The sequence below is a fragment of the Homarus americanus genome, unplaced genomic scaffold (assembly GCF_018991925.1).
Source record: "Homarus americanus isolate GMGI-L3 unplaced genomic scaffold, GMGI_Hamer_2.0 scaffold51859, whole genome shotgun sequence".
Classification (NCBI taxonomy): domain Eukaryota; kingdom Metazoa; phylum Arthropoda; class Malacostraca; order Decapoda; family Nephropidae; genus Homarus; species Homarus americanus.
Genome location: NW_024711292.1, coordinates 12,099,869 through 12,115,781, shown reverse-complemented (window position 1 = coordinate 12,115,781; position 15,913 = coordinate 12,099,869). Strand labels below are relative to the sequence as shown.

General features: G+C 35.9%; 1 protein-coding gene across 1 annotated transcript in view; it reads right to left on the bottom strand.

Annotated features, from left to right (window-relative positions):
- The window catches only part of LOC121879381 (TBC1 domain family member 13-like), a 57,664-nt gene that overhangs the window by 10,369 nt on the left and 31,382 nt on the right, over positions 1-15,913 (bottom strand). The window contains 1 exon segment of the mRNA XM_042386028.1: positions 14,426-14,627. Within this exon segment, the coding sequence (XP_042241962.1) occupies positions 14,426-14,627 (202 nt within the window).

The following is a 15,913-nucleotide window of genomic DNA, read 5'->3' as shown; positions in this document are numbered from 1 at the left end:
TTTTACTCTTCTTTAATTGTATCAATGAGATAAGTGTTGGAGGACGAAATTTCTTTCAGTGAGTCAGTCATGAATTGTATTCTGAGTTAACTGATGTAAAAATATGTGATCAATCACTGTAGTTTACAATGTCTTGAAGGTGAAACTTGACATTGTGAAGAGGAATGTGATTCCCAGAGGCTGTGTGGGAATCATAGTAGAGTCTCCACTCCACCTTCAAAACTCCCTTCGCCTTGAAGGGGACATGCAATGACAACCAGGCTTGTTCTTAATGATGTTGTGAGGGTTGTTTAATTGTGTTGTAGGTACAGGTTCATTATTAGTGTACGATTTTTTTTTTTGGGGGGGGGGGTGATATATTTGGGTGTCACTGGTTGAGAGCGTGTCTCATTGATCCTCATCTAATAACAATTCCGATTTAAGACATTTTGACCTGCGATGGGTTTCTCAGGAACATAACCTCATCATAAACAGGGAGATACCTTATCTATAAACATACATATGGGTACTAAATTTATCTTGATACAGTAAATAGAACTATTATTTTTCATAAATGTCTTCTCTTGTTTCATGCACAATGGTCTGAATCAAGAGCAAGCACATATGCATGCCCATTCTTCTTCCTACGGTACTGCTTGTACTCCCATTCCACAACAAGGCCCCAAATCTAACTTAGCCAAAGCTTCTTACACAAGCCAGTATTATCCATCCTAAGAGCAAAGCTGTACTGTACATTTACTCAAAATAATGTACTAAATGTACTAAAATTTTTGTCTTGTGCAAACTATAGCATGATTATATTCAAATTAATCACTATCTTTTAAGAATTCCAGCAATGTAAATTATATTCTAACCGGTCACTTCTGTGACAATTTATAAGCAAAAATCAAAAAGTCAATCTAAAGGACATAAACAAACAAATAAATTCTTCACTAGACCTTCGGCCCCAACTGTCAAACATGTTACTGTCACCTTCCCTTCCTCCCTCCCAGCCAGGGTTTGGTGGTTATACACTAGGCTTTAAGCTTTTTCTTATATAATATCACAGACTAGAGTTAGGAGAATATAATTTCCATTGCTAGAATCCTTGTAAGACAGCAAATAATTTTAATATAAACATCATATATTTTGCACAAGAAATAAAAGTTTTAGCCCTTTGTAATTAAATTAGTTTGAACTAAAATTTGTATGTCTAATGCGAATTATAGCATGTTTATATTCAAATTAATCACTATCTTATAAGAATTCCAGCAATGTTAATTATATTCTCCCAGGTCAGTTAAATGGCATTTTATAAGAGAAAAACTTAGTCAGTCTCAAGGACAGATAAATAAATAAATAAATAAGCACTAGACCTTGGCATTAACTGTCAAACATATCACCTCCCCCCCCCTCCCCCATTTAGCTATGTTGATTTATGAGTGCTTGTTTTAACATGATACTACAAAAAACAATGTTTTGTTTATTCCAGGATTTGGGCTGAGGTGCAGCTGGGTAGACTCTCCGTCTTTTTAGTATTTTGTGTTTCTCTTAAGTACCAAACTAAATTATTCCATTGAAACAACACTTCAATTTTGTGCGAATTCGGTTTAAAGCGACCTCTCTTGGAACCTATCTCGTGTTATATCGACGTTTTACTGTACTTATCACAATCTCCCTAAAAATACTTTAGGTTTTGTGTTTATTCAATACATCTTCAGGTCATGAGACCCACTAAACCTCCACCCAAGAAAGGGTGACCTGACATTCCATCAGGTCAGAAATATGAGACCACTAATCCCCCACCCTACCTCCACCTGACACTGAGTCAGGTCACGTCCCCCAAAATACTTCAGCTTTCGTCTTTATTCAAGACATTTTCAGAAAATTCTCTCAATTTTCAACCCCGGAAAATTTTTTCCCAAAGCTGGAAAATTGCGGATAATTCCGGCTTTGGAAATGATTTTCCGAGCAAATTTCAATTCCAGCTATTGGAGATTTCTGGGTTTTAGGGGTTCCAGTTAAAGGAGATATTACTGTATATGCGTTATGATAAATAACTCACACTTACAAAGCATTCCTTGAGATTAAACCATCCACAGTACAGTACAGTACAGTGGTCCCTCGGTTAACGAACGCCTCGGTTAACGAAATTTTGGTTAACAAATTACCTTCCATAAGAATCTTCAATTCGGTTAACGAAAAAATTTGATTAACGAAATCCTTACGAAAATCACGTTTTGTTTTGAACATCGGCTGATAAGCTGAGGAGGTACTCAGCCAAATCAGTAATCTCTACTATGTTTACATTTGTTTCCAATGGAGTAAATATAAATAAAGTTGTGGTCTTTAATATTTGTACATTTTTTTATAGTATTAAAATTATGGGTCATTCTAAAATTTAGCCATCCAAGCTGTCTACATAAAGTTTTTCAACTACGTACTATTTTTGGCTCGATATATATATACAGTATATATATATATATATATATATTTTTTTTTACGGGAATTAGCCCACCCAGGCACAGGTCACTTTATTCATTTATTAAAACTCATTTACATGCACACACTGTCCTAAGGACACACCCCTCTACCCAGCGAAGGTTTCTCGTTATACAATAGGCTTTAAGTTTGTATCTTATATAAAATCACAGACTAAAGTTGGGAGAATATAATTTGCATTGCTGGAATCCTTGCAAGACAGCGAATAATTTGAATATAAACGTCATATATTTTGCACAAAAGATAAAATTTTTGCTCTCTAATAAAATTCTTAAATTAGATCTAAAATTTGTATGTCTAATGCAAATTATAGCTTGTTTATATTCAAATTAATCATTATCTTATAAGAATTCCAGCAATGTAAATTATATTCTCACCAGTCATATCTATGGAATTTTACAATCAAAAAGAAAAACTCAAAAAAATTAAATACTTCACCAGACCACTAACTGTCAAAGTACACCTCACCTCCCCTACCCCTGCACCTGCCTCAGACAAAGGTTTGGGGGTTTTCACTAGGCTTACAGTTTTAATCATATATAATATCTCAGACTAATGTTAGGAGAGTATAATTTGCATTGCTGGATTCCTTGCAAGACAGCGAATAATTTGAATATAAACGTCATATCTTTTGCACAAGAGAAAAAATTAATCACTTGAATCACATTACAGTAGTGATTTAAGAGTTCTAGTGTATATATATATATATATATATATATATATATATATATATATATATATATATATATATATATATATATATATATATATATATATATATATATATATATATATTGTTGTACCCACTTAACGCGGTCAATAGAACCCAGAGGGTCCGGTGTTAAGTGAAATCCGCTTTAAGTGAACAACAGAACATATGGGATTAATTCCAATAGAAACCGGCCCGACCCCCAAACTCCACTTTTTGAAGGCACATACCTATGTTGTAGTAAAAATAACATCTTAATTTTATGATGGTACATGCACACAATTAATACTTAAGAGAAATAGAGAAATACAGTCGCCAAGTTAATGTCCATTCAAATAATGGACTCAACTCCCTCCCCCTCTCACACTACACTGCCGGCTCTTCCCTCTCTGAGAAATTTTTGGGGAAAACCACTAAATTTTAATAAATAATACCTCAAACTAAAGTTAGGATAATACAATTGACATTGCTGGATTCCTTGTAAGACCAGGAATATTTTGAATATAAATGTCATATATTTTGCACAAAAGATAACATAGTTACCTAGAGAAAAAATTTTATCTAAAATTTGTATGTTTAATGCAAAATATATGATGTTTATATTCAAAATGATCACCAAATTATAAGAATTCCAGCAATGTAAATTATATTCTGACCGGGTAATTTGTATGAATTTTATGAGCTAAAACAAATATCTTCAGTTAATAAAAAAAAAATAATCTTCACAACACTATCTGTCAATCAAAGTACCCCACCTTGCCTCCCCCCCTCTTCCAACCGCGAGGTCAGTCCCAACCCTCCCCCCCACCCCCCACCAATCCTCCCTTCAAGAGTTTTTAACATTTAGTATTAAATAATACCTCAGATTAAAGTTAGGATAATATAATTGACATTGCTGGATTCCTTGTAAGACCAGGAATATTTTGAATATAAATGTCATATATTTTGCACAAAAGATAACATAGTTACTCTGAGAAAAATTTTTATCTAAAATTTGTATGTCTAATGCAAAATATATGATGTTTATATTCAAAATGATCATCAAATTATAAGAATTCCAGCAATGTAAATTATATTCAGACCGGGTAATTTGTATGAATTTTATGAGCTAAAACAAATATCTTCAGTTAATAAAAAAAAATATATTCTTCACTGGGTAACAGATGGTCGGTCGGTCCCTCCCTCCCCCCCACCCCCCACCAACCGTCCCAAGGAGATGTGCGGGAAAACCAGAATACTTAACTTTTTGTAATAAATAATACCTCAAACTAAAGTTAGGATAATATAATTGACATTGCTGGATTCCTTGTAAGACCAGGAATATTTTGAATATAAATGTCATATATTTTGCACAAAAGATAACATAGTTACTCTGAGAAAAATTTTTATCTAAAATTTGTATATCTAATGCAAAATATATGATGTTTATATTCAAAATGATCACCAAATTATAAGAATTCCAGCAATGTAAATTATATTCTGGCCGGGTAATTTGTATGAATTTTATGAGCTAAAAACAGGCAGTCAGGCAGGGTGGCGGTAAGTAAATCTAAAATACGTTTCGAAATGACACTCACCGTTAAGGGAAAAACCGTGTTAAGGAAAACTATTTTCATGTAATCACAGATATGATAAAAAACCTGCTAAGCAGTGAAACTGCTAGGCGGGTACGCCTGTATATATATATATATATATATATATATATATATATATATATATATATATATATATATATATATATATATATATATATATATATATATATATATATATATATATATATATATATATATATATATATATATATATATATATATATATATATATATATATATATATATATATATATATATATATATACACATATACACACAGTTGTACCCCACTTAACGCGGTCAATAGAACCCAGAGGGTCCCGCGTTAAGTGAACAACAGAACATATGGGATTAATTCCAATAGAAACCGGCCCGACCCCCAAACTCCACTTTCTGAAGACACATAACTATGTTGTAGTAAAAATAACATCTTAATTTTATGATGGTACATGCACACAATTAATACTTAAGAGAAATAGAGAAATACAGTCGCCAAGTTAATGTCCATTCAAATAATGGACTCAACTCCCTCCCCCTCTTCTCACACAACACTGGTGGCTCTTCCCTCTCTGAGAAATTTTTGGGGGAAAACCACTAAATTTTAATAAATAATACCTCAAACTAAAGTTAGGATAATACAATTGACATTGCTGGATTCCTTGTAAGACCAGGAATATTTTGAATATAAATGTCATATATTTTGAACAAAAGATAACATATTTGCTTAGAGAAAACTTTTTATCTAAAATTTGTATGTCTAATGCAAAATATATGATGTTGATATTCAAAATGATCACCAAATTGTAAGAATTCCAGCAATGTAAATAATATTCTGGCCGGGTAATTTGTATGAATTTTATGAGCTAAAACAAATATCTTCAGTTAATAAAAAAAAAAAATATTCTTCACGACACTATCTGTCAATCAAAGTACCCCACCTTGCCTCCCCCCTCTTCCAACCGCGCGGTCAGTCCCAACCCTCCCCCCCACCCCCCACCACTCCTTCCTTCAAGAGAAAGAATGGGTGAAAAAAATAAATTTTAACATTTTGTATTAAATAATACCTCAGATTAAAGTTAGGATAATATAATTGACATTGCTGGATTCCTTGTAAGACCAGGAATATTTTGAATATAAATGTCATATATTTTGCACAGAAGATAACATATTTACTTAGAGAAAACATTTTATCTAAAATTTGTATGTCTAATGCAAAATATATGATGTTTATATTCAAAATGATCACCAAATTATAAGAATTCCAGCAATGTAAATTATATTCTGACCGGGTAATTTGTATGAATTTTATGAGCTAAAACAAATATCTTCAGTTAATAAAAAGAAAAAATTCTTCACAGGGTAACAGATGGTCGGTCGGTCCCTCCCTCCCCCCCCACCCCCCACCAACCGTCCCAAGGAGATGTGTGGGAAAACCAGAATACTGTATTTAACTTTTTAGTAATAAATAATACCTCAAACTAAAGTTAGGATAATATAATTGACATTGCTGGATTCATGGCAAGACCAGGAATACTATATATATACACACTTTATATATATATATATATATATATATATATATATATATATATATATATATATATATATATATATATATATATATATATATATTACCCATGGTTTTTCATATGATTGCCTGCATGAAACTGAACTTTCATAACACGGATTTTCCACATATCGCGGTGAGTGGCTCGGGCAGCTATTTTTGGTTGCCCACCGCCACCCTGCCTGACTGCCTGTTTTAGCTCATAAAATTCATACAAATTACCGGGCAGAATATAATTTCATTGCTGGAATTCTTATAATTTGGTGATCATTTTGAATATAAACATATATTTTGCATTAGACATACAAATTTTAGATAAAAATGTTTTTCTCTAGTAAATATATCATATTTTTGTGCAAATATATTGATATATTCAAAATATTCCTAATCTTACAAGGAATCCAGCAATGTCAATTATATTATCCTAACTTTAGTTTTAGGTATTATTTATTACAAAAGTTAAATATTCTGGTTTCCCCACATCTCCTTGGGACGGTTGGTGGGGGTGGGGGGAGGGAGGGACCGACCGACCATCTGTCCCGTGAAGAATATTTTTTTATTAACTGAAGATATTTGTTTTAGCTCATAAAATTTATACAAATTACCCAGTCAGAATATAATTTACATTGCTGAATTCTTATAATTTGATGATCATTTTGAATATAAACATCATATATTTTGCATTAGACATACAAATTTTAGATAAAATGTTTTTCTCAAGTAAATATGTTATCTTTTGTGCAAAATATATAACATTTATATTAAAATATTCTAGTCTTGGAATCCAGCAATGTCAATTATATTATCTAACTTTATCAGGTATTATTTAATACAAAATGTTAAAATTTATTTTTCACCCCTCTTTCTCTTGAAGGGAGGTGGTGGGGGTCAGGGGAGGTTGGGACTGACCGCGGTTGGAAAAGCCGAGAGCAGGTCAAGAATACTTTTGATTGACAGATAGATGTCGTGAAGAATATTTTTTTTTTTTATTAACTGAAGATATTTGTTTTTAGCTCATAAAATTCATACAAAGTACCTTAGAATATAAATTGAAATTGCCAAATTCTTATAATTTGGTGATCATTTTGAATATAAACATCATATATTTTTGCATTAGACATACAAATTTTAGATAAAATGTTTTAATCTCTGAGTAAATATGTTATCTTTTGTGCAAAATATATGACATTTATGTCAAAATATTCCTAGTCTTACAAGGAATCCAGCAATGTCATTATTATTATCCTAACTTTAGTTTGAGGTATTATTTATTAAAATTTAGTGGTTTTTCCTCCAAAATTTCTCAGAGGAACAGCCAGCAGTGTAGTGTGAGAAGAGGGAGAGTTGAGTCCATTATTTGAATGGACATGCTTTAGCTACTGTATTTCTCTATTTCTCTTAAGTATTAATTGTGTGCATGTACCATCATAAAATTAAGATATTATTTTACTACAACATAATTATGTCTTCCAAAAAGTGGAGTTTGAAATTGGGCTGGTTTTCTGTGGAATTAATCCCATATGTTCTGTTGTTCACTTGCCATGGTTGCCTGAGACCCTTTGGGTTCTATTGACGATAAGTGGGAATACTAATATATATATATATATATAGTGACCCTCTTATGAACACCTCGGTTAACGTAATTTCGATTAACGAACTGCCTTCCGCAGGATCTTCAATTAGTTTAACGAAAAAATTTAACCGAACTTCTTCTGACCTCTTTGTGTTTTTACATCGTTTAACTAACAATATCAATCGCCAATACATTAATGGGTTCTGGGGCTTAAATTCTTTTTATTTTTAGTAAATATCAAAAGAAGTTTATGCTATTCAATAATTTTAAGTTTAATATTCAATTTTTAGTCATTTTAACAATTATTGAACAAAATTGAAATAAAGTGGCTAATTTAATACGGGGCATCCAGCCTCTTAACACAGCAAACAGGCATTAGTCTCTCTGTTTTCACTGGAGGTAACATCTTGGCAGACTCTCTTCAACTAAGCGCTTTTTCTGTGTTTCCAAAGCAAATTATTGGTCATTTGAAAATTATTTTACATAAATGACAATATATATAGTGCAGTGCAGTGTTATTTTAAAAGAAAGTATTCTTTATTTACAGCTAGTTTAACTTTGAAAAATAGGTGTTGCCATTGTTTGAATCCAGCATGGGGCCTAAGAGATCAAGAAAGGTAATTCAATCCCAAATAAAACGGAAATATCTGAACAAGGTATTAAATCATTCCTTATCAAAGAGAATATGGCATCGGCATCAACTGTGTCAAAACAATTACTTACACCTAAAAAAAGACAAATTTAAAGTGAGCGGCTTGAGAACAAATCTACAAAATTATTTAAAAGTAGATCCCTAATCGTGCAAAACTGAGAGGTTCTTATCTCATCCGTTAGGGAAAAAGAAAGCAGATGAAAAGGTGATTCAGTTTCGTTGATTTCTGTTGTAGCGAAAAAGCGAGGGAAGATTATAAACATTTAAAGACAGATCCAACCTAGTTCTTCAGGAACAGGAATTGAAAATTGCAGAGACTGTAAAAGGCTGGTTTGAAAAATTTAAGAAAAGAAAGTGACATTTTAAGTCATTTGTTGACACTGGTGAAACTGCTAAGGTACTGATAAAGAAGAACAGCCGGTTTTAATTAATTTAAAAACTGGTGGAAGAAAATTATCTTCCACAGCAAGTGTGTTCAATGTTAGCTGTGAGAAACTGGGTATTTCTCGGAAAAAGATACTTTAAAGGCATTCATCACCAAGGATGAAACTCTTTACCTGGGCATAAACCCATGAAGACAATCTCACTCTGCTTGGTGCCAATGCTTCAGGGGATTTCCGACTGACTATGCTTGTCTACCCTCTGAAAACCCAGGGTGTTCCAGCAACAGAAATCGTGGGAGAACAATGCTTGGGTTTATTGGAAGTCAACTTAGAAGCAAGGCATGGGTGACAAGACAGTTTCTTTAATGAATGGGCTTGTTGATGTGTTTTGCCCCTCTGTCCAAGAGCTACCTAACCACCAATAAACTTCCTTTAAGGCTCTTCTCCTCATGGATGTAATGCTCCTGGTCATGACCTGACCTTGCCAGAAATTTGGAGTATAAATTTGACTTTGTGAAAGTGTTGTTTTGCCTCCCAACACTGCATCACTCACTTACGTAATGGACCAGAATGTGATCAGCAACTTCAGAAGTTGTACATGAAGAAAAATGTTTAGGAGGTGTCATCAAAACCTTCCATTGATCTGAACAACACTGAAACAGTTCTGGAAGACACAATTCAGCGTCCTGGAGGCTGCTAAAATTGATTGTGTCATCTGGCAAGAAGTCTCAATAGAACCCTCAATTCTTCATATGACTTACTGTGGCCATCAGTAGTCCATGATTTTGAGGTTGAGGAATGTTACAGAGTTGGACCAGAATTGTGTCCATTGGTCCAGTCGTGGGTCTTGAAGTGGAGGAGAAGGATGTGGAGGAAGCATGTGATGTCTCATGAGGAGGAATTTACTCCTAATGGCTTGAAGGAACTGGATGAGATGTTCTGCTGGTGAGGCGGCAGTGGTGAGGAGGGTGAAAGTGATGACCATATGTCCAGCTAAACAGTTGAAAAGATGTGATTTACCACTGGGAGAAGTTCAGGGAACTGGCTTCAACACCAAAGTGGAAAAAACTAGAACTAACTGTGTATGTTAGAGGACTCAGTGGTCTCCTTCTTTAAACATAAGTTAATGGTGAGGACAGATGCCCCACAGACCTGGTGTGTACTTTTCTTCAGTAAAAGGCAGAGGAACAAGATGCTAGCCTCAGCCTTCCACTTCAAGAAGGAGAGGGATGTTGTTCATGGTGGAGAATCTGTCAGTCCAGAGGTTCCTGAGCATTTTCATGGAAGGTGACTCTCACCTTCCAAGAAGCAGTAAAATGCTTCTCTCCACCTCCACTTCTTCTCTTCTCCCTTCTCCTCCTGCACCTCCACTTCAAATGCATCTCCACCCATCATCCAAGGAGCCTTCTACATACACACCTCAAAGTAGTAAATTTTTCCGCCATTTTGTTGAAGTTAGGAAATTTTCGGTGAGCTGGAACCAATTACCCAAAACCCGGTAAACAATGGTTTAGGTTACTTGAACGTTTCGGTTAACGAACGACCTTCTGGAGCAGTTGAGTTACGTTAACGAGGGCCACCTATATATATATATACACCTAGACCCCGACTTACAGCGGGGTTAGGGACCAAATCCAGGTCATTAAGTTCGACATGGTAAGTAAATCGACATAGATAAATTTTTTTTTTTTTTTTTTTTTAATAAATAATCTACAATGAAATACAGTTAGATAAAAGTAATGAATAATGAGGAATGGATACAGTACAGTGAAAGTAATAAATAATAAGGAATGGTTACAGTGTGACTGAGCACTTACCTTTAATCAGCTGAATGCATATGGCCCCATAATTTTCTAATTATACGAAACTACATTAACTGGAAACGTTTCGGTATAGAAAATGCGTGTCATTTGAAGAATTTTTTTTTTTTTTTTTTTATAAAAAATCTAGGCAGTCGTAAGTCCACGTAGTCGTAGTCAGGGGTCTAGGTGTGTGTATATATATATATATATATATATATATATATATATATATATATATATATATATATATATATATATATATATATATATATATATATATATATATATATACAATATATACCTTGTTTTGTACTCCTCCTTAGTCTGTACTCACCCTGAAGATGAATTACGAAAGCATAATATATATATATATATATATATATATATATATATATATATATATATATATATATATATATATATATATATATATATATATATATATATATAATATATATATTATATATTATATTATGTATGTATGTATATATATATATATATATATATATATATATATATATATATATATATATATATATATATATATATATATATATATATATATATATATATATATATATATATATATATATAGTCACCTGTCTTCACTGTCCCATTCACGTGCCTTGAGGAACCTGCTCACATTCCCCACCCGCCCGCCTGCCTCTCCTCCTCCTCCTCCCACTTAGGCGGCGGCGCGGTAGGTTGCGCGAGTGTGTGTCGCACGATGCGTTATCACCGGCGTCATATAGCGTATCGAACCTGTGAACAGCCTGCATCCCCACCCCTCTGCTGCTAGCTGTGGCTTAAAGTGTTATGGCGTGTCCACCGGAGGGAGGAGGGAGGGAAAACGGCCTTGACCCTAGCATGACGATTTCATCCCTCAAGGCCACTCCGTGTAAGCAGCATCCATTGTTCCGTAAAATGATAAGCTGTCCACCACCCAGAAAGCCTTTCCTTACCTGGACAGCGGCGCTAAACCAAAGAAGACCGGCGTTCCTTAAGCTACGAGGTGAAGTATATCATCAGAGTTTGGAGAAAGGAACGAGCAGGTTGATTTGGCGGCGCCAGCATGGGCGTGAACAGATCTGATCCGGGACTATAAAGAAGGATTCCAGCCAAGATAAGGCACATAGAAGATCACAAAGTCTGGGTGCTTCTATGATCAGAAATATTTTCACAACCAGGTGCTTCTCAAGACAGAAAAATTATGCAGGAATTGCTTGAATGCGTCAAGTAACGAACATGGCGATCAAACCACGGCGCTCACGTTAAGGACTACGCCGCGTGGGTAGCCGCATGGCAGTGGCACAAAAGATGGGAACTTCAGAGCCCAAACCCTTTAATGCTTCCTCTGGGTGGTTACAGAGGTTTAAGATCCGGAACAAGATCACCAATATAAACATTGGTGGTGAAGAAGCGAGTGCTGATCGTGCTGCGGCTCGGGAATTTCCTCCGTTTTTACGTGAGATTATGGAGGAAGGACAGTACAGTGACGACCAGGTGTTTAACATGGACGAATCTGGTCTTTTCTGGAAAAACTACCTTCCAAGTCCTTCGTTGTGAAGAATGCCAGCAGGATTCGGGGCCGGAAAATGCAGAAGGAACGCATCACCGTCCTGTTTACCACCAATGCCTCCGGTACCTGTAAGCTCAAGTTATCGGTGATCCACACAGCCCGCAAGCCGCACGCCTACAAGAGCATGGACATGACCAAGCTAAATGTCCACTGGCTGACAGCACGTAAGGCATGGATGTTCTCTACACTGTCCCTCTCCTGGTTTGATGACTGTTTTGTTCCCGATGTAAAGAAATTCTGTGAGCGACAGAATGTCCCATTTAATATTTTGTTGCTGCTGGACAACGCACCAGGACACTCGCCCCTACTGTTAGATCGTCACCCCAACGTAAAAGTGGTCTTCCTTCCTCCCAACACTACGTCTTTAATCCAGCCCATGGACCAGGAGTTGATTTGCAATGTGAAAGCTGCATTCTCAACAAAAAAATTCCAGCTCCTGAACGACTACACCTTCACCAGGGAAGAGTTGCGTAACCTGAGTGACACCACCACCGATAGCAAGAGCGACGAAGATGAGGAACAACAGTTAGAACAGCAAAAAATACTCTTCAAACAATTCTGGAGAGTATTTAACATCAAGAAAGCTGTGGACTTCTTGGTGGAGTCATGGGATCAGCTGTCTATTGCTACAATTCGTCACGCATGGAGACATGTGTTGCATGGAATACCAGGTGAGAGGAGGAGTCAATCTGTGACTGGTGAGGTTCAGAATGTTGCAGTAGCAGTGGACCTTGCCAGAGAAGCTGCGCAGACTGTTACAGTTCCAGGCTTCTCCGAGACCACCAACGACGACATCCTGAGGTGATCAGAGATCCTGAAGTGACTGCCGACGAGATGTTGGAAGAAGAACACGTCAGTGAAGAGGAGGAAGAAGGTGCGTCAGTCTCCGAAGAACACAATTTAAGTCATAGTGATATTAAGGGTGCCATGGAGTGTGCAGAGAAGATGAAGTCCTTCCTTTCCCGCGACAATGACGATGACCGCTATGAAGTCTTCCATACCCGGCTGGTGCAGGCTATGGAGCCGTACATCAAGGTGTATCACGACAACATCAACGCCAGCCGTCAGCAAAGCATAACAGATTTCTTCGCCCGCAACCCACCACAGCCAGCCCAAGCCAGTGATAGTGGCAGTGAAGATGACTTTGAGGGATTTGTCAGGGAAGCCCTGACAACTGTAAGTGACAATGATGGTGATTCACCTAGTAATGGTGATTCACCTGAGGGCCAGTAATCTGCCCTCTGCCTCGGAACCAGCCTCCATCCCCGTATGCCGACCCATCTCTTCTACTACCGTAAGTGTTACACCAAATTTTTAGTTTTCTAACCTTACCTTTATTTTTCCTATGTTAACCTTTATCTTTCCTAACCTAACCTCTTCTATATTACTTGATTTTTCATACCATCATAAAGTTAAGATAAAATTTTTACTACAACATAGTTATGTGTCGTCAAAAAGTGGAGTTTGGGGATCGGCCCGGACTCCATTTCAATTAATCCCATATGTTATGTTATTCACTTTACGCGTTCCTCACTTTCCGCGGTACCCTCCGGGTTACATTAACCGCGTAAAGTGAGGGTTAACTGTATAGTGATTTAAGGGCGATTTAGGGGAATTTTAGGAGTGTTTCTGACTTTATGTGTTTTTGGCTTTACTTTGTATATACTTTTCTGTGAGCTGGAACCAATTACCCAATATCCCATTGAAACCATGGTTTCGGTTAACGAACGACCCTCTGGAACAAATTGAGTTCGTTAACCGAGGGACCACTGTATATCTAAATAACAGTGCAAAAAAATTAAAAATAAGAAGAGATAAATGTACCAGTGTAAGTAATGACAATCAGCTGAGTTCGTCACCGTAAGGCAAAAGCTAAACTCTGTCGTCTGCCAGGCAGGAGAGGGAGATGTTGAGGAGCGCTCCAGCGAAATGGTGTATTTTTTAAAAAAGTGGACAAAAATTGTATATCGCGTCCAAAAGGTAAAAAACCTTTGCAGTAATGAACATAATTCAATGTAACCTTTTACCAGTACATTAATACAAATACTCTTCCTTTATATATCTCCCACTACACCATACAGTACCGAAAGCTGAAGAACTGCGGACGTAGTTCTTGGACTCTGAGACGGTTCCATAGCTGATGGTCATGCTGTCTAAGGTTGGACATTAGTCGTTCCATCATGGCACCAATTCCACTCTCACTTTCATCAAGGGTACGGATGAAGAAGTCTCGTATCTCACCCATCAACGAGATGAAGCACCAAAAACAATCAGCCTCCGCATTTTCTTTAAAAGATGAACACATCTTACATTAAAAAGTATATTTAGATAATTCAGTACAGTATAATATGAAGTAAAAATTGATGCCCCTACCTCAAAATTGGGTTATCATAAATTATGTCTAAAACTAAAGAAGTCTAGTCAAACATTAGGCATTTCTTGTAGTATGGCAGTCAAAAGCATTCACAGTTACAAAAATGTTAAGTTCTTCAAGAATCTAAAATTCTGTCACCGGCAATATATACTGTATGTCTGAATGAGGCAAAGGGTAAATTTAAATATGAGGTTTTAATTCTTCTTAAAAAGAAATTGCAGCTACTTCAGCAGCTGAAATTTTCTCATACTTCATATCCAGTGGTCTGAACTCAGATCATGTATCAAATGGATAAAAATAATATCAAATCATAATGTCAAACTTCCTATTCCCTCCTGCTTTGTGAAGGAAACCATTGGTCTTCATAAAAGAAGAGTAAGGGTTCATATTTACTCTTTAGGTGTGGTGAATGTACAGTAATCTGAAAAATGAACCTCCTAATCTCTATTGTGATCACTCCATTACTGTACAGAATTAAAGAGATTTTAAGAGAAGAAAAAATGAAGTTGCACAATGTGGAGAGTCATAAATGACAAAGTACTATATTTAAACACCTACAGTAGTGTGAAGTAAACACTTAACAGAGCAAGAAATGAAGCATCAAACATCTCTAAGGTACCTCTAATCTAAGAGGTGTATGTGAACGAAAAGTGTGAAAGCAAATTGAATACAGTAGGCTCACCACTTTCGTGGAATCTAGATTCGCGATTCACCACTTTCGCAGTAGGTTCCAATTGTACCCATCATTCAAATTCGCACACTTACTCACCACTTTTGCGGATACAATGCACTTCCGTGGGGCATTGTGCATCTGACATCACAGCATCAGAGTGTCGCCAGCAGCCCCTGTTTACATTAGTGGAGAGTTTGGTTACAGGCAACTCTTTATGTAACCAACTGTGTGTTGCTCTTACGGTGCAGGATGAGTGACGCAGCTTCGAGTTGTGGCTCGAGTGGAATGTAAGGTGGTCAAACTCATATTTTGAGTTTAGATAGATAGATCTATTGAGTTAAATTATCATACATTTTTCACATTGGTTCAACATGTTTTGTTTGGGATGTCAGTGGACAGAAGAAAAGCCACCCCAGATATAAAGGCAGTACTCCAAGTTCATATGAAATTAGATGACAAAAGTTTAACAGCTTTTTTTTTTTTTATGGGGATTAGCCCACCCGGGCACAGGTCACTGACCAACAT